Consider the following 26,257-nt stretch of genomic DNA (forward strand, 5'->3'; position numbering starts at 1 on the left):
ACACACACACACACACACACACACACACACACAAACACACACATACTCACACTCACATTCACACATCCCATCACTGTTTTTTCTCCATTATCCTCAATTTTACCCACATTGAAGTTAGATCTAGATTCTAGCTTTTTTCTAGAGACGAAAGTTACAAAATTATGATGAAAATAATGAAATGCTTGTTTTCCCGGTTGCTTCCCTTGTTGACCCAGAGACGTTTCCGGTGTGCGTTGGAAAATTAAGTCGTACGAAATCGAAGGTCATATTTTACATCTGACCATGTAATGTACGTCATCAAACTGTGCGTACTACTTCATGAATAATTTTTTTAGAATCAGAAGGAGGCAGTGGATTTGTTCAGGAGGGTTGCACCATGTCAGACCGTGAGAGTGGAGACGAGCAGCAACAGCCGCAGGCTCAAGGTATGACAACAAGTGGCTCTAGATTTTTAGAAAGAATGCTTTAATGCTCCCAGAATGTCCACTCTTTTCATGCACTTTGCACTTTGAGATGTGGGTCACCATGACACTTCCGTGCCGTTGGCGTAATCTGCTGTGGTCGGTCGGTGCGTGCGAGGTCGGGTCAGGTGTTTTGTTGACGAATGGAAATCCTAACTATTTTTTAACATTTCCAGAACACCCAGCGCGTCGGCATTGTCCGCAAGTCATTTCAGCCGATTAGGACACACGAGCCGCATAGTGCGTTGCAATAAGTAGGAAGTCAATTCCAATGCGTAACAACGCTGTCAACTAACTGGGCTACTTGCTTCTCACTTCAGGTCCAGGCCCTGGTGGGTCTCTAACTCTGCCCCCCCCCCACCCCCTCAAACACACAGACACACACACTCCCTCTCCCTCTCTCTCATACAGACACACACAGCCCCCCACCCCCTCAAACACACAGACTGGCACACACACTCCCTGCCAATCTCTTACTCCAGTGCCTGTGTCTCTATTGAATTCTTATGAACCACCTGATACTGCAGTGCTCTAGTATTGCCAATGCGGAGAATAGCGTCTCGGCTGGAGTTAGATCTCTAGTGCCCACCAGTTTCAAATTAAAATTTCATATTTTCCCTTTCCCTCAACCCAGTTGCCTGGCCTTGTTATTTTTGTTCTTGCCTTGAGTTCGAGGTCTGCTTCCTAAAAAGGCTGGCCTCACTGATTTTTGGAAAAGATCTGTGTGTGCATGTAAGGGGGGGGGGGGGGGGGGGGGGAGAATACTATTGTGATAGAATCTGATCATAATACTTTGCTTTCACTTTCAGTTAAAAGTACCCTTTATGAGTAAGTTTCTATTTTGAAACTGATCTCAGAACCTTGCTTTTTATAGAACAGTATGAATTACTCAAGGAATGAGACGTGTGAGTAAGTCTCTATTCTGAAATCTTGAATCCCAGTTTTTATTTTTTTTAAATAGTTAAAATTATTCTCTATCGTAAGTCTATTCTGTGCATAGGCAGGGTGCTTGTCTCTTGTCTAAATATGCAGGATTTGGTTCGGTCCTCTCAAGGTAATTTTTTTTTCATTTAGTATTTCAATTGTCTGTGTATTTATTAAAACTCTGGTAGATCTAGCTGTTGGTTAAGGCTAAGGGTAGGAAATGACTGCTTTCATTAACTAAAGGAAGTGGCTATCCTCACCCGGGGTGAGAATAAAAATACGATCGACCTCTCACCCCGGGTGAGACTTGCCACCGTTGGCTATTCTCACCCGATGTGAAACAAGACCTGTTTTTCCTAATTTCGGAATACTTTCTATTGGTGTGGATGATCAAATGGATAAAAGCAAAGAAAAAATTATGTTATTATAGCACAAAAGTAAGTTAATTTGATCGTCTACAAAGATGCTAGGCCTATGGCTATTTCATTTTTCGAATCGAGCCAAACTACGCGGGTCGCCATTTTGTTTTGCCCGGAAGTTCCTGCAAGATCTACTCCTCCTCTCTTCTCTCTCTCTGTCTCTTTCTGAATACTGTCTATAGGTGTGGACGAGATCAAATTGACCAAAACAAAGTTAAAAAATGATGTTAAAACACGAAAGTAAATTAATTTCGTCGTCTACAAAGATGCTACGGCTATTTAACTTTTCGAATCGAGCCGAACTACACGGGTCGCCATTTTGTTTTGCCCGGAAGTTGACGCGACTCCTTTCTCTCTCTCTCTTTCTCTCTCTCTCTCCCCTGCCCACAGACAAAATTGTACGCTTTTAGGCTAACAGTAGTAATGGAACGTTTGTTCACGGCACAGAATTCTAAAATTTTTATGTTATCACAGTGTAGAATGCTGTGGTTCTGGGTGAACGCAAAATTGGTTGGCATAGATCTAGGCTATAACGGTGAACGCACACCAGGTGAGAATAGCCAAAAGACTCGCCTGCGCTATTCTCACCTGGGGTGAGAATAGAGGTGGCCTTAATTAAAAAATAACTTTTGTAACACAAATGAAGCTTTAAATTGAAGCATCAGCCTGGAAAACATTTGAAATCTCTCACAGTTCATGCTGCTAGATTGACCCCTTCATTTTAAAGGGGTATGCATTCCTTTTGCCAGCACTTTTTCAGCTATGCTCGTTAACAAGGACAGCAGTCTCACATCTCAGTGTGAGTGGAATGGCTGTCTAGATCCAGCCCACTCGTGACATCTTGGGACCCCGAGTCTTTGATTGTGTCACTTTCCTCGTGATTCTGTGTGTGAACCCCATCTTACCCTTAATTTTACAAAAACTTGCAAATTTACTGCCTTTTCAACACTTTGCAGTCATGGACTTCTCGGGCCTGTTTGCGCCAGGTGACAGGAGCGGTTAATTTTCACCTCGCATTATTGCGCCAAGTGACTGACTACAAAGTGTTAAAAGTCATTTCGGTGTTCAAATTTTGAGGGGTCATGGCACGTGGTTGTCTTGCAAGCCTACTCTAAGGTATTAAATAAGTGTGTGTGTCGTCCCTGCTTATTAATTTTCAGTTTTTTTGCGCACCCCCTGCTCCTTATTCATTAGCCCCCCTTTATTATTTTCCAACTTACCACGACCAACGATCATGTGCAACATCTAAAATCTAGATATCTGAATGAAACTTCTTTTTTGTTTGTAAATGGCAAATTACCTTCAGTATTAGTTAGTACCAGTTTCGGGTTGGCCATCTCAATTTTCTGTGCATTTTAAAAACTTTTGTACCTTGGTTTATATTTTTAATGAAACTGTTTTTTATGGGAAAAATTGCCACAGTAACTTACACTAAAATCACACAAATTTTATGATCTCTTGTTCTTTTGTTCACTGGCGGAAAAATAAAACAGATTTGTTCCTACTAGTACAGGGGTTTATCTTGGACCACTTGTCAAAAATAGTGTTTGGACAAGTGGTCCAAAATAGATAAACAGGGGTGGGGGGTTGAAATACTTTTAAACCTTCGTTTATGGTTTCGTTCAAGATATTTTTAAAAAAAGAAGCTTTTTTTGATGTTTTGGTGACTTGGTGGTATTGATGAGAGACATTTTTATCAGTGTTATCATGTTTAGACTCAAAGAGTGTTGTCCTTAAAGAATAAAATATAATAATCAGTTGTATGAAAAATAAATGGGAAATGGTTTGATATACAAAATGCATTTAAAATTGAAGGGGTAGATGGGATATAAAGTTAAAGATGTTGTTCATGAAGTAAAATATGAGGAAGGGCTTCAGTATCGAGCGACCACCCCAACAAACACATTAAAGAAGAGACTTAACCAAAACTAACCCTAGCCCATAGTGGCCAACCGATACTACTATAAAATCATAACTGTTACGATTTCACCTTCCAGGGAAAAAAGAAATTGTCAGCACTTTAAAGCCTCGTCCCTGGAAAATTTTTTTCGGCACTTTAAAGCCTCAAAATCGGGTGGCAAGAGATCTAGGGTTCTGATTTTTTTTGTTGTATTCTCCATCCGGGTCATAGGTCAACGAAAGTTTGAATGAATAGCCTAATGGCGGGTAGATGAGCTGTTGGTTCTGAATTTGAACAACGAAGACTTTCGCATGCTGTTTGCTAGATCTAGATCTTTCGAGTCTGATATACTATTAGATTCAATAACATGGAGCTCAAGCAAGCGAAATCTAATCGCAAAGTGATGTTTTCAGCGAAATATTCTGAGGAGTTTCCTTTTATTTCTTTGTCAACTATGTTGATTCTCAATGCTTTCTGCAAACCAAGCCGAAACACTAGATCTAGTATTAATATTATTTCTCTATTTTAATACGCTATTCCGCTATTCATGGTATGGTGTGACTAGTGAATATTGAATAGTTGTGAATACTTACGTTTTATAGCTCTTGTGGGCTCTACTTTACTCTGTTTAGTAATCTTCTAGTTCAGAGTATTGTTGTATGTATCTGAATGATTTTAGGAATAATATTTATGCTCTAATTTTACTATAGGTTGAGAAAAACGAGATGAAAATCCATCTTCCATAAAAATCACACATTTTAATGGCTCTGCCACACTTTAAATAGCTGTGAATAGCGCATAATCATGAATGTTAAATAGTAAAGTTGAATGGGCGCGTCAACTGTTCGGTTGGGTATTTATTTGCTTTTGTCAGTTTTCATCAGCTCAAACGAATTTGTCTGGTTAATTCAATAACATAAAATATGAAATGAGCTTAAATTGAGAGTTCCAAAGCTTTCTACTTCTACATCCATGTTTGAATTCATAGTCATGCTAATCAGTAGTTCTTTTATTTCTGCAGATATGCTAATTGTATTTTTCTCTTTGTTTTCTTTCGCAGAGGCATCTGATCCAGGTGAGTCTGCTCTCGGTGAGATATATATTTTTTTTTACTTTTAAGTAATATTTAACTAGAGCCAGTGGTTTATTGGATAAGACAGAAATGTTTGACATTGAATGTTTTGTATTTTATACTAAGTGAAAATGGTTGCAACCGAAAGCCATGTCTGTGAATTTTATTTTTGATGGATAAACTGGAAATAAACTATAGATTTTGAATGCTCCATAACTTACTTTTGTCTTCACTGTAAGTTAGGATTGTAATTTCTATTTTTAAAAACTGAGGCTTACAATTGTAACACCATGAATGATGATCTGAACATAGGATATGAAATTATTCTTTAATAATAATAAAAATAATACACAACATTTTTTATATAACGCATTTCCCAAAAAGTAGCTCAATGCGCTTTAATAATTTTTGCTTGAAATCTTTTGTTCTGGTAGTTCATTAAAGACAGCATTGTTTAGGGATTTTGTTTCATTTAAGGAACTCCTGTCTTATTGAGTCCTGTGACTTTGGCGGAGATTAGAATTCTGCATCGACATTACGCGCACTTGGCAATCATCAAGTCTTGTTACTTTCGCCATTTTCCCTCTTGTCCTATGGTTCAGCTGTTCAGGAAGTCCTACCTCTATAGATAAAAAAAATCTGAATATTTGTCGAAAATCACGAACATATTTTTAAATTTTAACAATGTGCTTGTCATCCGTTTCAGGTGGAGCTGCGGAGCAGGAGTTGGCCACTCGGACTCTTCACATTCAGTCCAAGCGATTCTATCTGGATGTGAAGCAGAACAGGCGAGGCCGCTTTATCAAAGTGGCAGAAGTGAGTATTCATCTAACACTATTTTCTTCTCTGTTCACGAGCTTCGTGCTAGAAAGCTTTATCGTATCTTCGTCTTGTACTTCATGAAAGGCTTGAAAGGTTTTGGCCAATTTGTAAACAAGGACTTAGAAAAGTAATATACCTTACCAGCATCTCAGCTCAAAGCTGCTGCTAATGAATTAATTTTTGTGTGTTTTGCAAAACTTGTCTTGTTGTCCTTCTGCAGCAAGAGGAATCTCTTTTTTTGTTACGTTAATCAGGGTGACTGCCAGGCCCTTGGAATCTTGGAGGGGGGATTTGAAAAAAATCGCAGAGACCCGGGAATTTGAGGAAATCCTTAAATTGCCCTGGGAAGGACCTGGGAAAGACCTGGGAAAATGCATAAAAGTTCTCGGATATTTGAAAAGCAAATCCGATAACATCCTTCAGTTCATTTTTGCAGGTCGCGATTGTGGTATTCATTCAGCTTTTCTGGGTCGGAGAGTATGTTTCACACGAATAAGCGGCTAGGGTGACAAGCGGAAATGTTTGTGTGATATCGAGGCTTGATCGGGAAAATCAAGATCTACGTTCACTTTCGTTACCACACAGAAATTTGCTGAGTCTGATACATTTGTAACATGCAGGTTGAGCATTACAAACGCTGTGTCGCCATGAAATAAATCAATATTTGTCCTGTACTGTCACTTTTGAAAAAAACAAAGAAGAAAAGAAAGTTATACAAGCGTCTTGTCGGGTTTGACATTGTGATCGGTCAGTGAACCTGCATGTTCCCTTCACTTTGTTGTAAGTACTGGCGATTGTTGGCAGTGCTTCCACTCTTCCGTATTTTTACGGAAATCCGTACTTTCTGCCAGTTCCGTACTTGTCCCTCCATCATTATCTACTCCCTCCGTAAAAAAAACTGCGACAGTGCAGGACTGTGGAAATTCCGTACTCGCCTTCGTATCGTCTTGTATAAGGTACGGATATTTACGGTAATTCTCTCGGCAACAAGTTAACGTTATAGAAACCTGCCAAATTGCGCATTTCCTGCAATCGGACATTATACCGCAATGTCCCAGTCCCATGCATTCATTGCGTGTTGGTCGGCAGTACTTTTTTTACCTGCAGATGGATCAAAACCTTGCGAACCTTTTGTGCCAACTTCCTCCTTTCTGTCATTCACTCATTCCTGTCATTCACTCATTCCTCCTGTCTATCTTCGGATTGTTGCCACAACCGTATTTTGAAGGTACATCTATTCATTATTCCCAGGTTTGCCTGCTGTCAATGGTGCGACTACAAATTAATTGAATTATAGTAGCAATGAAAGGGGAACCTGCTTTTAAACATTTCCAGCATTGGAAAGATATGCTGGCGATGAAGTCAAACAAGACAAAATGTGAAAAAATAAATATTATGGGCTGTAGGCAATATCTTCAAACAGGCTCCCAAATGCCATTTTCTACCCTCTAAAAGCACTAAATTTCAATTTCTTCGGGGGTTTCGCCCCCTGAACCCCCACCGGGGCGCTGTCCCTGGACCCTGCTGGGGGCCTCTGCGGCCCCCAGACCCCCTGCAGAATTTTCCTTACTTTTCAGATTCAGCTGGTGGAAGCACTGGTTGGGGTCACCAAAGTTCATTCGCAGTCTGAGCGCTGTGAAGTATAGGACTCTGAAATTGGGGGAATTATTGATTATTAATTATAAAGATACCCTCGGGGGAGGAAGGAGGAGGGGTGGTTGTTGAAAGCAACACCAGAGGACAATAACTGAACTTGGAAGCAAATTTTAGTATTTAGAATTGGGTGTTTTTAAGGACAAGTGGGCTATCCAGAAAAATGCTGTTTTGAGAAAATCAAAGGTAAAGTTTTTGTCCCTTGTTCATTTTCATTAAAAAACAAGGAGAGTTTTCTCTACAACTAAACAAATATTCACACCAGTGAAACCAAGTTTCTCCTATAGGTAGGGCAATGCCCACTCTTGGTGTAGGTCAAGATTTCTGGAAAGCCCCGAAATCTGGGTTAGCCCGCTTGTCCTTAAAAGCGACCAATTGTGATTACTACTAGAGCTCTTTGTAAAGCGGGCGTTGATGCAGACCTTGTGTAGAATCGGGATCCGCCATATCTTGCAAGCCGTGTTTTTTAACTTAAAGAGTTCGCACTTCATTGGATGGGTGATTGTAAATTATATCTAGGCCTATATTTTAGCTTTCTGTTCAAGATATGCAGATTTTCAATGTCACTGCATCGTGCCCTCCCATAGTTCTTACAACTCTCACTCTGAATAGGTCTACATGAGTCATTCAAGTTATTACTCTACTTTGAGTTTGAGCAATAACTTTTGCCTTTCAAGTTTATTATATTATGAATCATGACACCCAGACTGGTTCTTGACAGTCGATATTCTGGTTCTAGACCTTTCTCAGGCTCAAAACAGAATTCATTATATATAGATTATATAGGAGAATATGACGAGCGGAAAATATCCATCAGTAAAAACAGACTGAGATACCAAAGTCGTACAAGACCCCATGCCACTGACAGAAGTGTCTTTAGGCCATTCCCAAAGGGGGGACATTTCTCGTTCTAATGCACAGTAGAATTGTAAATGGGCTGATCCAACAATGTCATGCTCATAACTGCCTGAACTACAACAGGGAACTGCTGTTTTTTCTTTCCTTATCCTTACTATTGTCATTTTTTCCTCAACTTCTTTTGTATGTTTGTCACTCTCATGTGACCTGCTATTTCCGGGGTGCCTTGATAGTCGAAGCAAACTTTGTGCTATTGAGGCTAGAGAGGTGAGCAGAGTAAGTCTGATCCCTGTAAGGACTTCTCTTTTGACATCCACCCCATGGTGCTCATATGACCTTATGCAGTTGCGAGTGCCATAAAACCTCTAGATACTAAAACAAAAATGATGCAGCTTGTGATCAAGTTTTTTAAAAAATTGCCAATTTTGTACCATTCATCAATATATGCCTTCATTGTCTTATGGCACATGTTGGTCATAAATTTAATCGTGTCGAGACATACACATAGATTAGTTAATCATTTTGTAAAGACCAGGAAGTGTTTTTGGATGGAGTGGGTTCAAGTACAGCCAGCTCTGATCTGAATGCTTCCTTTGTTTAGAGGTTCCTAACGTTGTAATAATTTATCCTCTGTAGTTTTTATGATTTCCCAAAGTATTCTGTCAGGAAAGTCCCAGTTTTTATTGAAAGTGTCTCTTTTTAGCAGCAAGAGTTGCTGCACACTACTTTCCTCTTTAAACACTGCCTTCCTCTTTATTTGATGCAGAATAAATTATTTTCATTGGTGTCAGTCAGCTTATTCCTACAGTTCTGCCTAAACTCTGAAACTTGTTCCCCCAAGCAATATTTATTATTTCGCTCCTTTCTCTTGTTTACCAGGTGGGAGCAGGAGGGAAGAAGAGTCGCCTCCTTCTGGCCATGTCGTCGGCCGCGGAGTTCCGGGACTTCCTGTCTGATTTCTCCGAGCACTACTCGAGGCTAGGTGAGCACAGTGAGTTTTCGTTCCCACCGGATCACCGACATCTCCTGTCACCGGCTTGTGGCCAGGCCCGGCACTTGCTCTGCCTGCCAGTTTGGCCTACCATTGCAGTACTGACCACACACACCCTACATTTTGATCATACCTTTATTAACATTTTAAAAAGTTTTTGCTTGTTTAGATTTGCCATTCTGATAGGTTGTTATTTTGATCTTTTGATCTCTTGGGCTTTGCACAGAATCATAGAATGAAATTGAGTTTGGAACAAAGCTTTAGTGTGTGTGTGTGTGATGTTTGTGGCTGTGAGCACTGTGTAGTCAGGTGTTTGTTGGTGTAACACAGGGTTCCCGCGGCCTCCTTGAATTCAAGGAGTCCTTGAAAACTGCTTGAATTTGCATTCAAGGAAAAATCTCCTTGAAAACTCCTTGAATTTGCCTTCAAGGAAAAATCTCCTTGAAAACTCCTTGAATTTTGCCAGATCGGACAGGAACACGTGAACAGGGTGACTGCCAGGCCCCGGGAATCCCGGGGGCCCCTGTAATCACCCAGGAATTTGGAAAAAAATCGCTGAGATCCGGAATGCAACGGGAATTTGAAGAAATCTGTAAATTGCCCCGTGAAAGACCCGCGGAAATACATAAAAGTTCTAGAATATATTTGAAAACCAAATCCGATAACGTCCTTGAGTTCATTTAGGCCGGTCGCGATTGTGATATAATATTTATTCGGCCTTTCCCGGCCTGAGAGTACGTTACACGCGCACATGCGGTAAGGCGGCAACAAGTGGAAGTATGTGCGATACCGGAGCTCGATCGGGAAAATCAAGATCTACTTTCGCTTTCGTTACCACCCAGAAATTTGCCGGTAGGGCCTATAGTAGTCTGATAACGCCACATTTGTAACATGCAGGCTCTGCATTACAAACGCTGTGTCGCCCATGAAAATAAATCGTTTGTCCTGTGCTGTCACTTGTGTGAAAAAAACAAAAGAAAAAGAAAGTTATACAAGCTTCTTGTCGGGCTCGCCATCGTGACCGGTCATTGAACCTGTGGGTTTTCGTCACATCGTGAGTATCGGCGATGGTTGAGGTCACCAAAGTTCATGCAAAGTTTGAGCGCTGCGAAGTATAGGACTCGGGAATGGGAGGATTATTGATTTTTTTTAAAAACCACACGCGGGGGGGGGGGCTGGAGGTTGAAGGCAACACCGGATGACAACAAAACTGAACTTGGAAGTTGGTAGATCTCTTAGATCTCTCTCTGCAAAGGGCGCGTTGATGCACAGTCCTAGTGTGAAATCGGGATCCACCATACTCAAACCGTCTAAGCCGTGTTCTTTTTACTAAAGGGTTCCCCGTTTCATTGCGTAGGTGATAGTAAATTATATTTATTGTATATTTTAGCTTTCTGTTCAAGATTCGCAGATTTTCAGTGTCACTGCTTCTTGCCCTCCGACAGTTCTTACACCTCTCGCTCTGAATAGTCTACTTGAGCCATTCATGTTATTACTCTACTTTGAGCTAGAGTAATGATTTTTGTCTTTCACGTTTATTATTTAAACCTTGACACCCCAACTGGTTCTTGACAGTGGATATTCTGGTTCTAGGCCTTTTCTCAGGCTCAAAGCTAGATTCATTTTTATATAGTTTATATAAGCGAATATGATGAGGGGAAAATATAAATAAGTTAGAACAGACTGAAAAACTTAAGTCACAGTATCCCAGTGCACAGTATCCCAGTGCCACACTGACATGTTGTTGACTGGATTCAATGTACCACATGCGCGTGTGTGTATATATTATTATATAATATATAAATGGAGCATGCACTGTCGTTGTTATGTAACATGCCCCTGGAGAATGGATGAGACCCCCCCCCCGAAAATTGAGAAGCCGGGTTGGCAGTCACCGTGGGAACAGTTTTTCTAGGAAAATCGAAACTATGAATATGATATGCTTCCTTTCGGACTAGTGTTTTTAAAAAAATAGGCTTTCGTCATAAATTTCTTAACCAAATCTCCTTGAATTTTAAAAATTTCTCCTCGAAACCTCCTTGAAAACTCCTTGAATTTGATGGAGAGTTCATGGCAGGAACCCTGGTAACAGTTTAGGCTCTTTGTCATGGCACTCTGAAGGTGTGAGTCCTTTTCCTATGTGGGGAGGTTTTTATTAAATCGTGTATCGCCGTTTGTCTGCTGGGATGACATATATCCCTTTCAGGTCATGAAGCACTTACAGTTATTGCACTGTGAAGTGCACTTGAGTAGAGAAAGAAGTAAATTGAAGTTGTCAAGAGATGTTTTATGGTAAACTTAAATGTGTATGGGGTCAATCAAGTTGTGTCTGAAGAAGAGTACTTTAATAATTTCTATGGTTGCTGAGATCTTGGCTCAGACTACGATTGAGTTTTAAAGACTTGATCCATTGGTAAATTGTGATTCGGTGGCACAGCTGATAGTTTCTCCAGATTTTAGGTTGTGTTGGGTTACTGAATTTGAAATATTTGTTGATACACTTTTTACTTAGTCTTGTTGAAACAGACTTTGTAGGTGGGAGGTCTTTTGGTTTTGGTTTTTAAAAAAAAAGGTAGAATTCCAAGCTTTCCACTGTTTCCTGATCCTGAAAGACATTACCAGATTCACTGTGACTCCCACGGTGACCCTGAACCTATGTAGTAGGAGGTTGAAGTTTACTTCTTTTCTACTCTAGCCCGGGTTGGCTCGGACAGACAAATTTGAATGTCTGCCTCCTGAATGATCTAAATTGTGTCAATGGGGTGTAATCCATTTATAATTACAAATACAAGAAACTTCTAGTTCCCTCAGGACCCAGTTGTTGTGACATGGTGTACTTGCATCCTCCTCAGGTCCCACTAACTCAGAGACTCCACCAGAGGACGGGAAATTGAAGAGTGAGATCATCGTCAAAGACAACAGACGTTACTACCTGGACCTGAAGGAGAATCAGAGGGGCCGCTTTCTGCGAGTAGGTGTCTCTTTCTGTCTTGTCTTTTTCCTTGTAGATATCTGATGATGAAGGTTGTGGATGAATGTTTCTTTTTTGTTAATAAAAATAAGTTGCTTAGTAGATTGACAAAAGGCTTTTTTTTGTGTGTGTTTGTTTTTTGCCATTGTGGCAAATGCTAGATAATCTGTTCATACAATATCTGGAAAGATTGAAGCTTTTTTTTCTTCAAAGATATTTGCAGTTTTGCTTCACAGATTTTTTAAAGTGCTTGTATTTGTTCAAAATGAAGTTTTACTTTGTAGACATGTTCTTGATGGATGGTCTGTCCCTCGTACTGCTGAAATAGTAACAAAAATACAATAGTACATTGATGTAATGTAATAAAACGTTTGGGTAAAGTCCTTGAAGTTCTGAGAGTTTTGCCAGCATGAGGTGAGACTTTTAAGTGTGATGATGATGACCCAAGTATTGATTGAACATTGTGGCCATTTTGATTTTGTTCCCATGGCTTTTGATTGATGATGTGGTTTGGAACTTACATACAGAATTTGGAAGTTATTTAAAATGGAGTCTTCAAAATGGGAATGTTGGTTAGGATTTCTTCTTCTTATGATTTTGTAAACATACAACTCAAGGTAGTCGCTGTTTTACAACAACCGAAAAAAATAATGTGATGTTTCTTAGTTAGTATTTGTGTATGATGAATGGGATGATCTGAATTTGTTTCAGTCCTGTGCTTGATTGTAACATGTTTTCATAATTGTTTTGATGTATTATTTTCTCACGATTGTTTTGATGTATTTTTGTTTTCTCATTTTCAATTTCATTTCTCATCTCATGTTCCTTCACACCTTGCTGACCGTCAGGTTTCTGAACAGGTGTCGCAGACCATCCCCCGCGGCGGACCTCGCTCACAGATTGCCATCCCGGCACAGGGCATGATCGAGTTCCGTGATGCTCTCACTGAACTGCTGGAGGAATTTGGCACAGACGACCAAGGTAAGGGAGTGAGAAATGGAGTAGTTATTGCATGGATTGAACCTGTTATTGCAGGGAGAGAGTCAGACAATGCTGGAAAAAATATGGTCAGCATTAATATTCCACAAGTGCTGAAGTCATTATTTGATGTGTTGAGAAAATTAAAGAAAAAGATAGTGCCCAAATCAGGACAGCGACTTGGGCAAATGAAAACCAGGAAGGTAATGTTGAAACAAGGAATGCATATTGTGAGGTGCTCCATAATGTGTTAATTTGAATTACAGCTTTATCTTGAAACCCCTAGAAGTTGACTTGGGCTGTTGTGGAATGATGATGACAATATTCCCTCTTCGAGATATTACAAGTTGTAGATAGGTCTCTCTGACTCGAGTCCAGGAGATTGGAGGGGGGGGGGTGTTGGGTAGGGGGAGGTGCTAAACGACACTGAAACTGGGAAAGGGGTACTTGACAGTGGGATGGGCAATGCTTTTACGTTTCATTTTCAGTTTTTGCTGTGTTAAATGAACATGTTTGCTATATTCACGTTTGTTGTTCCTGTGAACTTGCATATAGCATGCAGTATGATGGTAATAAGAATGAAAGTGAAGGCAGCTTGTAGATTTTTAGGCAGACAAAAAATGTGACTGAATCCTATTTTTTATTTTGGGAAAAGATATATCTCTAGCCTTGTATGTGCTTGGCTAGGAAAGATTAGTAACTGTCTACCATCATCTTGTTGTAAGGATTTTGGCAGGTGTTTGTTAGGCACTCTTTTGGGTATTATATTCCTAATCTGTCTCAGGCGATATGTGATTACGTTACTGTGCTGACTAGTGGTAACATATGATTCAACTTCAGGGACTTAAGTGTTTACTGTGTGGTTGATCATGGCAAAGTTCAGTAGTTTGCAAGATATTAAGTGTTAAGTGGTTTAGCGGGTGGTTTAATAGAGTAAAGAGAAAGTGCGAGATCTGATGGACAGAACATTTGCAATGCTATTGTAGATGTTTGTGTGTTATGAGATTGTTATTGTGTGTTTCAGTTGTGTGAAGTCTGACAGCAGGTTATTGTTTCTTTGTGATATGTTATAGTAGTGTGAAGTCATTGTTGTGTGTTAAGAGGTTTAGAGGCTAACGGAGTCAGCAATGTCTTTGTTGCGCTTATCCGTGATCTCAAGAACAGAGTGCTTCTTACCAGGGTCACTGCCTCCTACACCAGTGAGGCATAAGTGTGAAGCAGTCCAATCTCCCTTTGGCCATTGACTGAAGTGTCTTTAGGCCATTCCCTAAGGGAGGATACATGTATTAACATGTTCTTATGCTCAGTAGAATTGTAAATGGGCAGATTTATCTAGGTCATGCTCATACTGTACCGGAACAACATTGGGGGAACTGCAGCTTTTTCTTTTCTCATCCTTACTATTGTCATTTCCTCTACTTTTTAAAATGTTTGTCACTCTCTTGTGAACTGCTATTTCCGGGTTGCCTTGATAGTTGAAGCAGACTTTGTGCTTTTGAGGCTAGAGAGGTGAGATGAGTAAGCCTGATTCCCTGTTTGGACTTCTCTGTTGACATCCACCCCTTGGCGCTCATATGACCAACCTTATGCAATTGCGAACGCTGTAAAACCTTACTAGAACTAACTTAACGTTATTGTGTGTATTATTGTAGTGTCAGGTAATTATTACCTGTGTGTTATTATTCTAATCTGTAGTCATAATTATTGTGCGTGTTATTGTAGTGTGAGGTTGTTATTGTGTAGCCTGACCAGTGGTTGTTGTCGCACGTGTCCGCAGAGCCACAGAACGAGCTGCCCGAGAGCCGTTCCATGCGAGTGGAAAACAAAATGTTTTACTTTGACGTGGGCTCCAACCGCAGGGGTGTCTACCTGCGCGTCTCGGAGGTGAGTGTGAGTATTCCCTTTTTTCACTTCTCTTTGGTTGTGTTTGTGTGTGTTTGTTGGCTAAGCTCACCGAGGACAAATAACGCTCTTGTGTCGTTTTCTGAAGTGACAGACTGAAGTTAATAATCATAAATGTGCGATTCTACGTTCAAAATTTTGTTGTTGTGAGGCTATGAGAAATATGTGATATTAGTTGACTGAAGTATTTAAATAAACCCTTGCGCTTTTTAATGGTATTGATATTAGTTTTTTGTGAATTTTTAACAGCGGCATCCTAGGGTAAAGTTTTCTCGATTTCGGGGATTTCAGTAAATGAACTATAGCATGGTCAAAAATTTGTGGCTCAACCTCATGTCAAGATCCAATCAATGAGTTGATCTTCCATAATCTTCCAACTTAGAACACAACATGTGCCCCTCAATCAACAGCTCAACCAAATTGGAGTAAAGCAGTTTGCTAGGTGACTACCCCTCAGAGATAGTGGAACATCATCTGTTCTTCTGTAGAAAACTAACCGATTAAAGGTTATCAGACATAGACTCTCCAGCTTTTGCACAATGACCTATATCAATTTTTGTAAACTCCTGTTAGCTGTATTATAGAAAATTCCCTACTTAATACCAATAAATAAATCCAAGTAAGATGTTTCTACAGATTTTAAAAGGTTTACAGCTGGGCAATATTGCTTTTAAAAGCAAGTCCGTCATGTTTTTGTAATTGTGACATTATGCTTATTGAACAAGTTTTTAGAACATTTAGTGCAAAAAAAGTGTTTAACATAAAATGTATTTCTTGTAACAAGTTTTGCCACTAAAAAGTGTCATTGGTGAGCTGTGAGGTAGGCCATACACTTATGCAAAATGTGTATGAAAAGTGGGAAGTCTTGTGAACAAACCCATATACCGCGTGACGGAGATTTATAGTATTATATATGAATTTATGGAGAAAATTGTTTAAATCTAGCCTCAATTGTTGTGGAAAAATATGATTAAGTTAAGACAAATTGATGCAAACTGCTGTGCAAAGTATGGGGACATTCATTCACCCGTTAAAGAGATATTTGAGTAGAAGTAGCTCCACATATTTTTGACCACACCGTACCTGTTGTTTTGTTATGTCAATAGTGGCATGCTGTTGTCTGTAATGAGCTCAAAATAAAGCAATTTACTTGCTTTTGAGGCAACTAATGAATCTGGTAGTCTGGATTGGTCTAAAAACTGTATGATTCAGATGAAAATAAAGAATTTGTGCCACCCAAAAGAGAAATGTGCATCCAAATGCAGCACAAGTGAAGGTTGTTCTTTGCTCTCAATTTTTGGCATTGTTCCAACTGTAATAGACTTACACCATTGGTGTCGCGATGTGGCGGAATTGGGCACTCGCCAATTTTTAGGCATATGAAATTACTGGTATTGTCTGAAAGCTTATTCGTTTGCCTTGCTTTCAATGACCCCCCCTACCCCAAATCTATCTTGAATAAAATCCTAGCCAAAGTTAGGTAACTCTAAAATCGCAATTTCTGCCTTTAATCAACGTTTTGCTGTAAACTACACCTGGAAATGTGTTTTTATATAGACATAAAATGGGTTTAGCCAAAAGCAAAAATTTGATCATAATTGCCTAACTGGCGGAAGAATGCCTGTTTCTTCGCTTTGTTACTTTGATGCACGTCTGATTTTATTGCGATTCCTCACATTTAGTACTGTTTCATTTATTTAGTTTCTTTATTGAAAGAGTACCCCACGATACATAATATTCCAAAATTGAGTGAATTGGTTCATAGATAAATGGGTTACAATTTTTAAAAATATTTTTAAAAGACCCTATTTTTACTGGGTTCATGGAAATATTATATCACTTAGGCTTTGGCACTCTGATATTTTAATACTGTGATTTTGGCAATGTATTGGCAGAAAAAGGCTTTTTTTCCAAGCATAGAAGTTGTGGGTCTCTGTCAAGTGTAAATTTGCCCAAAAAAGAAATAGCAAGCATGCTGTAATAGCTCTTAAATTTCAATATGTTAATTGAGGTAAAAAAAAAAAAAGGTTGTCAGTTTTTATGTGTCAAAATCAGGTTTTAAAAATATTGAGTATTTTGTCTTTGATGCCATGAAAATGTATACAAGATTGGTAAAAGTAAAGCATGACTTCTCGTTTCACAACAATCACAGACAGCTGTTTTCTCTTCCTGTAAAACATAGCACCAACCCCACAGTGACCCAGACTTGTGCACAAGTTCAAGCAAGTTTGAAATGGAGGTGGGGTGCAGCTTCAGTTTTACCAGAGTTTCGCGACTTGTGCAGACGTCCCAAGGGGATGATCTCACCTCTTTAGATTAAAAGATTTACGGTCAAGTCGGCTTAAATCGAAATTGTTCGATCCAAAAACAGTGGTGAACCAAAAGTAAATAGAATCCTCGTTATATTTTCACGCTGTTTTAGCAATCTCTTTTAACAGAAATCATGATTGAACCGAAGCTATTCTAGTGGTCCCGCAGCTTTCGGATTAAGCGGATTCCACTGCATTTCTTGTCAGTGTGGTGTTAGATGGTATTCTCCTTGTAGTCCAATGCATTCATGCTCTTGGTAGAGTGTATCCTGCTGTAGCCTACCATGTCTGCAGTCTTTATATTCTTACTGTGCCTTTCTTTGTATGTGATTCTTTCCAGGTGAGGAACAACTTCCGCACGGCCATCACCATTCCAGAGCGCTCGTGGGGTCGGTTCCGGGACATCATCTCCGAGTTTGTTGACAAGGCGAGTACAAAGCCTGAGGGAGAGTAGGCGGGCCACCCGTGTGTCGCCTGTGATATATCTCACTCCCAGCAGTTTTAGCGATGTTGTGCAGAGGAAATGTGCTTCTTTGCCAGACTGGCAGACGAGCGGGGAGGCCTTCTGGTGGTCGTGGGAGCACGCGAGAGAAAGAGAGCGATTGTTATGGATGTGTTGTGTCCTGCGTGAACGGAGCAGACCAAGATGGAATAATGATGATCTTGATGATGATAATAATAATGATGATGATGATGAAAGCTTAAATGTTTTTGCGGGTACTTTGGGTGGAGGAGGGCAAGGGGGTATTGCCTATTGTCTGTGTGAGTTTTGAGTGGCGTGTGCATCTATGGCACACACCCAGATGGGGGAATCATAGCTGTTTATGGAAATGACGTTTTGTTTTTCCTCAATTTTTTTTTGTTATGTTCTTCGTATGTGGGCATATGAGTGATGTATTTTACCACCCTGGAATCACAAGATGAATTTGAATTTGCTTGCCCTAAGGCAGATTGAATTTTATTTGGAAGCTTGACAGAAAGAAAGGGTAGCTTTGTCTTCAGCCCGTCCCTGTGAAAAAATTGCCTCTACGTGCACAATCTGTTGTAGCATGAGGTCTTGAGCATGGCAGGCAGAACTCTGTGCTGATTTCTCTCTCTCTCCCCCCTACTCTACCCTACCCTTGAGGCTGGGCTGTAAAGAGAGAGAGGGGGGAGCCAGGCCGTGGCTCCTGGCCATCGCCTTCAGACTTCCTGTTGGGCAGCCAGCCAGCCGGGGCCGACGCTATGCACTAATGAGAAACCCTGTGCCATGACTGTTGCGAGGGGTTGAGAACCCATCTTCCCCCCCTCCTCCCCCATTACAGACCTGAATGTAGGTCTAGTGCATCTGCTCAGTGAGTGAGTACACTCACACTCCCAGGTGTGCGTGTTAGACTTCATTGGTGCTAATCATTTTTATACCAAGCATTTTTTAAATCAATCAACCACACGTTTGTGTGGGAGGCACTGGCAGAGGGTTGTTGCCCTCTGGCTTAGAAAAAAATCAAAAATGAGAAACAGCGAGCTGACAATGTGTAGCGTTTAATAGTCAAAGAGAGCTAGTGGTAAAATTTAATAGTCGTCTGTAAAAACGAAATATTTTATTGTAGGTAGGAAGGCTTGACTAACAGTGCCTTGCAGCAAGAGATATAACACCATGCTGCTTGGTTTCCTAGAAGTGAGAAAGAATCTTTTCGAAAAACATGAGCACATGTAGCCCGTATTTTATTAATGGCGGACGTCCATGTTGCAGCGCCCTGGACATTTTGGCAAATACTCAGAAGACCCCCGTTATCAGGCAATCAAGCTAGTTTTTTAAAACTTCACTAACACAATATGTGCTGTGGAGGCACATCTTTTTTGCCTTTGTTTGTCCTATTTGTGTGTGCGTATGTATATTTGTGTGTGTGGCTTGTGTTGGCTGTAGTGTGCACAAGATGTTTGAATTACTGTTGTGTCCCAGGTGTGTTGGTGTCAGCCTGACAGACGTCTCGGGCGCTGCTGCTCTTGTCAGCACCACTGGCTGAGGTTCTGGTGGTTGATGTGACACTTGTTTTTTCGTACTATGTGTTAACCTTAAGATTTTGCGAGGATATTGTTTCTGAACATTCAAAAGTTTGCTAGGATATTGTTTCTAAATTTTAGTGGGTTTTTGTTTTACATTTTGAATTTTAAAAAACTTACGTTGGTTTTGATGTAGATCTTGGGTTTTCTTTTGGGCAGCCTGGGTGTGGAACCCTCTGTTCTTCTCTTCCTGACATGCTGGTGAAGACAGGACTACTCCCTGGTTGGGTGAAAAGAAAAAATGAGCCATGTTGTTCTTTTTCGATTGTTCGAAGTGAAAGAACCATAGAGGTACTTTTGAGTAAGGAAAATCAAAAAGAAAAAAAAAAGTGTGTCACTTTTCTGAGAGTTGATTCTTTGTTTTTAGTGGATATTTTATGGAAAGGGCTCGCGTGAGTTGCGTACCCATGCCCTTAGAGCAAAAGGCTGGGAATTATTTCTAAGGAATAAATAATATGAGATTATTGAAGGTATTGTGATAATATCTTTTATTTCTTGTGTGAGTTTTTGTGCTCAGTTTGTCTCTTTCACTGTTTTCACATGTTACCAATGTGTAGTGTATTAGTTCAAACAGAAACTGCCAGTTATTGTCCTTGTTTACTTCATTGAATTGAATAAACACAGTAAGAAACTAGAAGTTGTAACTTGTATTCACTGGAAGTATTCCTTTTTTTATACATATAGTGTGATCAACCTCATAGTGTGTAAATTAATTATTATGGAGTTTGGATGTAAATGTTTGAAAAGTGAGAATACACTTGACAGAAGCAATGTTCCTTGTTGTTGCTTTGAATTGTTGCCATTGTATTTTCTTCTTGTGTGTGTTTGCTCTGTGGAGAGAATGGTGTGTTTCATGATTTCATGGTTTTACATTATTCTGTATTGTGGTAATTTTGTTCCCTAGGAGAAAGATGTAGGTGGTCGCTCATATGTAGACCTGCCCACTAACTCTCTGTGTTTGGGAATTGCAGGCTCTTGTTCATCATCAACATCATTTGGGTCCTTTTTATGTCCTCTGTAGAGTTTTGTGTAGAGATACGTGTTTTTAAGGGGCCTTTTTTTCTTCTTGTAAGTGGATTAGGATTTGAACAGAACTGACAATTTGGTAATTTTGATGGGTTTTGGCTCTAAAATGTTTGACAAGGACTAGAATGTAGTTTGAAGATGGGTGACTGTCAAGAGATTTGAGAAACATAGAGGGGATTTCAGTGGGTTGTACTCTGTAATGTCTTTTCGGTTGTTCTATTTTTGCATTGTAAAAGATTCACCATGTCGGAGGTGACTTCCAATACTAATGAATTCTGCTATTTCTGCTCGCCAAAGGGGGCTCATTGTGCGTTCGTACGTCTTTTGTATGGCAGTTGATGCAGAGAGAGAGAGAGGGAGATAGGGGGAAAAAATCTTGCTGCGTGTTGATTTGACTGACATGGAATTGGGTCAGGTTTAGCAAATCGTGCAAGTTCTGTCATCAGCTCAGGGATGGGCATTCCACTGATTTTAACGGTATGTTTCGTGTTAGATGTCCCGTGTTTCTATAGCTGCCTGTTGATGAAGGTGATTGGAACTGTGTTGTTGTATAATTTCATACAAATCAAAGGAGTAGAGTTCCCTTCTTGAAGCAGTGGCTGGGGAATTGTCGGAGAATTTTGCCCGTCCCTGATGCTGCTTCCCCTGTTGTTTCTGCTGTAAGGGAGGTAACGAGCGAGTAAAGAGTTGTTGTCGTCGTCGTCTGGGGGATTGTGTGAGCTGCGTATGGATTGTCGTGTCCTTGACCTTGGAGCCTGGCTCTATGTGAAGCACATTTTCCCTGCGTGTCAACGTCGCGTGTAACGGCGGACGACAAAAAAAACAAAACAAATGTTCTGATTATTGTCTGTACAGGAACTGGTTGGTGTGTATTATTCTCTGTAGTGTAATGGTTTCGCGGCCAAGCTCCGCGGCTTGTTGGGTTAGGGCTGTGGACTTTGGGGCCATGGGTGCGAACCCTGCCAGTGTGTCACCTGGATTTTGTATTGTCCTGTAACTTTTCTTCACGGAAGAGTTGTTGTAAAGGTTGGAACCATCAGTTATGATTTTTGGCCATAAACACTTGTATTTGGGTAACCTTGCAGAAATATCGAAGGCTTTGACAGAGAACTAGGAGTTTGTTTCGATAAATAGATTGCCCTGTGAGTTCAAGATTGTTGTGTGTCTAACCAAGGGATAGGAATTTTCATCAAGCATAAATTTCAGGTAAATGTGTATTTGGGAATTCAAACAACTGTCAAAATTAATAAATGGCAGAAACAGATGTTGAAGTGAAGACGGTTTCTGATACGACTTCTACTTGTGAAACATAAGTAAAATTAACATTTTTGGACCTATAGACTACATAATGATAATAATGACTTCAGAAATTGGTTTAGGTTGGGATTGCCTCTTGATCTGATCTATTTCATAGTAGTATGAGTATGATTATTTTTTTTTGGTAATTGGGGAAGTTTGTTTTATGTTTTGAGATGTAGGCTACAACTCGTTAGCTCTTCCTGATTAAGAAAATAACGTATGACAAGGCTGTGTTTATTGGAGAGAGTGGGTTTAGATTGGAAGATCTGTCACTCTGGCATCCTTTCCTCACTCGCGAAAAAATGATTCATTTATTAACCAACAACTGAAAAAGTATTAAAAATACTCTTTGCCCACAAATGATGAAACGAACAGCCATTGATAAAGCATGGGATAGGACTCTTTCACTGCCCACGAGTCGCGTGTTCTGCCCTCTGATATTGTCTGTTGTATGTAGTGGCAAGGGGCGTGTGTTTGCGCCGGGACTCGTCCTGTGTTCTGCACTTCCTGTACTACTGTAACCTCCTCCTTCGGTGTCCGTCTGGTGCCCTGTGTCCATGGAACTGCTCATACCGGGGAGTGGGGTCGACCCTCCCCCCGTATCGCAAATGGTTTTGTTGTTGTTGTTGTCATTTTCATTCTTCTCAGAAACCATTGAGTGAAATAGGCCGTTTGTTGGGGGAATTAATGAATTATTATCGAAGAATTTGTGTATTTAATTTTTTTCATTTTGTCACTTCTGTGAAATTGTTGTTACACGAATTTAATCTTGTTTCCTTTGACTTTCTTTTTGGTCTCAATCGACAGTGCAGTCTTTGTGATCTGTTCCTCAGACTTGTAGAAGTTGTCTCACACTATCTATTTTTCTCTCCCATATCATGCTTTCTTGCCAAGTCTCTCTCTCTCTCTTTCTCTCTCTCTCTCTGTCTCTCTCTGTCTCTCTCTCTCTGTCTCTCTCTCTCTCTCTCTCTCTCTCTCTTCACTCACACAAAGCTTCCCCTCTCTTCCCTTTCACACATTCACGCTCGCGCGCACAGACAAACATACGCACACGCACGCGCGCAGACACACACACACTCATATATGCATGCGCACGCATGCACGCACACACACACACACACCACATCCACACAAATGTCTGTTTCTCCCCCTATCATCACCACAAAGCAGCAAGTCACACGTCCTGTTAAGTTTGATTTTGTACCAGAAACCTCAGCCTGGTACTTTTGTTAGGAAATGTTTGAAGTAGAGAACCAGACGACCGTCCGCAGTCGGGATGACCAGGAGGGTCAAGGTCAGCTACACCACCTTGACTTTTTACTGTGATTCGTGATGCTTCTGCTCTTACATGTCATGTACATTTTCCAGTTTTTGCGTTTTTTGAGGTGAGGTTCATAGGGAAGAAAGATAGGTCGGCAGTGGAGTGGAGTGGAGTAAAAAAAGGAAGGATGTGTGAGAAGAAGGACGACAGTCTTGTATGTCGTTGCTGTCGCAAGAAGAGTGCTGCTCAGTTTGACTCTGCTTTGCTGAGGAAATAGAAAACTGAAGTTACTTTTTTGTTTTTTAATGGCGATGAAGAACTGCCTTTTGGAAAGGGAGGTCGCAGGTTGAAGTGGGAAATTTGGGTGAGGGAAGTAAGAAAGCATATGGGAAGAAAAAAAAAAAAGGTCTACGAGGGTGAGAGAAGAGTTTGACTTTTCTTGAACATCTTTGTTAATCTTTTTCATGGTGCAAGAAGGAACCCTGGTTTATTTTGCATTCATGAGGGAGGGGATTCCTGTGGGCTTTTTTTTTCTGACGCTTGTTCAATCTGAACATGATAGGGGCCACCTTGGAAATTTAAGTAAAACCCCTGAAACAAAGAGCCTGAGTTTCAATAAATTTTCTTTTTCTCATTTAGGGTTCACAGAAGACTCATTATGTTCGTCACTCTTAAAAAATGAGAACCGATTAAGGTTCTACTCTTAGGTAGAACCTACTCTTAGGTAGCAGGCCATGAGGCGAGAACATACATTTCAACTCTGCAAAGATTTTCTCAAACATTTGCCAAACATTGTCCAGTCATTTTTTCTACCAGGATTTTGCTCCTTCTCTTGTCATAGTTTTGTGCACTGTACAAAGTATTTCTGTGTTTTTTGGAGGTGAAGGGAGTGTTTTATTTTTGTATCACAATGGAACAAATTCTACACTGTTCTTAGAATGCTTTCAACTCATAACGATTTATTGATCATCGCTGTAGTTTGAGTTTTAGGTTTGATGTGAATCATTTTTATTTTCCTTGTTTCTTTTAAACTGAGGTATATATGAGAAAGTATTTTCGTGGTGTGGAGTGGACGGGAGGGGCTGAGGGGTCGACTTTGTCCCTTGATCCTCTCTGCACTGCGCTGCAGCTAGTGTGTGTGCGCGGCAGTGTGTCTGTGTGTTTGTGTGTGACAGTGTGTGTTTATGAACATGCTGGTGGTCCTGTGCCATTGTCACCACAGTTGGAAACCTCTTTCTCATATGACACCTTTTTTTTTCTGTTTTAAACATTTTTTAAAACTACGGTACAATTTTGACGAAGGGATTTGGGGGGTGGAAATGTTGTGTCCAGTATAATGGGTGTTTGCCATTGTTATAAAAATAAGCTTTTCTCCTAAGTTAAGTTTGTCGCTTTTGCTCTTTGAGTTTTTCTTTTATTGTGAGATCTCAGACTGAACGAGATGGAAGAAATAAACTGAAGTTATCTAAGAAAATTAATGCAGAGCAAGAAGTCAGTTTGAAAACATATTTTTTGTGGGCTGCAATGTTCTTTTAGAAGTAAAATTTGTAGAAAGTTTTTCCTCGGTACATTTAATTAAGAAACCCAAAAAACCTACCCTCCCTGCTCCATATAATTTGCACCATTTGTCAGAGGTTTTGAATTTATTTTACAGCCAGTTAGGCCTATTGCTCAGATTCATTTGGGGAGTAGGGAGTGATGGATGTTAGTTTTATGGAACAAATTATAAACCTGCCACATGTACCACTACTGTTCTCCACTAGTTGGCAGATCTATCTGCACATAAAGGGGTTGCCAGTCTGGTTGGTGTATTGCCTGCCATGAGGCAGCCATGTGGAAAGTGTTTGCGACATAAACCCGTCCTCAAGCATCAATGCGTGGTGTTGTTGTTGGCAGGTAGAGACTTGTGTCTCGTAGCTGGAGCAACGTTCGGCCGTTCATGTCATCAAGTTGTTTGGAGAGGCTGCCTGTACATTTTGCCGCTTTATTTTTCTGTTTGGATTGTATGGATAAAAGTGTTGTTGTGTTGCTCGTTTTTTTTAAAAACATAATTTTGTTTTGTTTGATAATGCCTAGTTTTGCTGTTGTTGATGAGGGTCGTCGTCAATGCTGATGATGGCTGTATTGATTTCTCATGTGCTGATTCCTACTAGCATGGTATTAAAAGTAGAGAGATTTATACTAACGTGTGACTTGGCGGGTGTGCGGAGGGTGACATGCTCTGTGTGTATCCTCACAGCAGCTGCAGGGTGCCTCTCGTCATACCGACTGTCGGTCGCACCGTTATTTCTCTCTTATTAACAGTAACAAACATCTCTCACATTTTTTTCCCCCTTCCCTCTCATTTTGAAAATGAAAGTTTCAATCAACACATACATTGCGCAACCATTAAAAGTCTATACTGTTACAACATATTGCCTGTTTGTTGTTTCTTCTTTGTTGGAACCTATGGGATATTGTCATGTTCTTAAAACACCAATTGCCTCAAGTCATTATTTTGTTGTTTGAGAAAACTTTAATAAAAACCCTAGAGCTTATCATAGTGAATGGTCAACCCAATGACTTGGGCAAGTGGAAAAGTGTCTCAGTAATTGGATTTATAGATCTCAATTTTTGGACTTTTAGTCCACCGAAAAAAAAACCCCCATTCCTTGCAATAACAAGAAACCGAGAAAATGAAGATGACTTTGGCAATTGTATTTTGACTTCAGTGGAACTCGGATTCAATGAGGTCGCCGGGCCTGACCTAAAATCTTGTTGAATCCGAGTGTGCGTTATTGCAAACACAAGGTTTTGTGCAGTTAATTACAAGCACTGAGCAAGTAATGTATAAAGAGAAGTAACAAGTAGTGCCTGAAATGCCTGCATATTATGAGCTGTGTAAAAAAAGACAGATTCCTTCCAATGCACACTCCCGTGTCATCTCGATTGTTTACCGAAAAGTTGTGTTGCTGTGTAGAACCTAGCATACGGTAGCATAGGGGGAAAAAAGACTGACACGTTTGTATCTGCGATGTTCAACGCCCGGACCGCTACTGCGCCCCTCCCCGACATGCACACGCAGTAACACGTGTGCAGGATGCCCATCTGACCCCAACACACACTATAGTAGACACATGCGCGTGCCAACAATGCATGTGTTGGTACGAAAATAAAGAAAAAAAAGTCCGCTGATTGGTCGCATGCAATCGGCTAAGTGAATAATGGTTCACGATGGATGGTATTCAGGAATAGATAAAGTTCGTTCTAGGAGAAAAACGAGCGAAGCCACGTCTGCGGGGGCTGTTCACCCTGGAAGCGACCTCGTTGAATCCAAGCTAGCTGATTTAAGTGCTCGTTGAATCCGGGATATTTTTATTGATTTTAAA

General features: G+C 40.4%; 1 protein-coding gene across 11 annotated transcripts; it reads left to right on the forward strand.

Moving 5' to 3' along the window:
* The first annotated feature begins 305 nt into the window (after window positions 1-305).
* LOC101863981 (transcriptional activator protein Pur-beta) lies at window positions 306-25,303 on the forward strand. 11 transcript variants are annotated; one of them, XM_005098119.3, is made up of 8 exons: window positions 306-425; window positions 4,765-4,794; window positions 5,483-5,592; window positions 8,989-9,100; window positions 11,953-12,071; window positions 12,920-13,052; window positions 14,827-14,933; window positions 17,601-25,303. In XM_005098119.3, the coding sequence occupies exons 1-8, from the start codon at window positions 377-379 to the stop codon at window positions 17,712-17,714; spliced, it is 774 nt and encodes a 257-aa protein (XP_005098176.1). In that variant the 5' UTR covers window positions 306-376; the 3' UTR covers window positions 17,715-25,303. The 11 variants fall into 11 exon arrangements, with proteins under 11 accessions (XP_005098176.1, XP_005098175.1, XP_035825599.1 ...); XM_005098118.3 differs by having other exon boundaries at window positions 307-425; window positions 14,827-14,939; XM_035969706.1 differs by having other exon boundaries at window positions 307-425; window positions 12,932-13,052; window positions 14,827-14,939.
* The last annotated feature ends 954 nt before the right edge of the window (window positions 25,304-26,257 follow it).

This window comes from Aplysia californica, unplaced genomic scaffold (assembly GCF_000002075.1).
Source record: "Aplysia californica isolate F4 #8 unplaced genomic scaffold, AplCal3.0 scaffold00173, whole genome shotgun sequence".
Classification (NCBI taxonomy): domain Eukaryota; kingdom Metazoa; phylum Mollusca; class Gastropoda; order Aplysiida; family Aplysiidae; genus Aplysia; species Aplysia californica.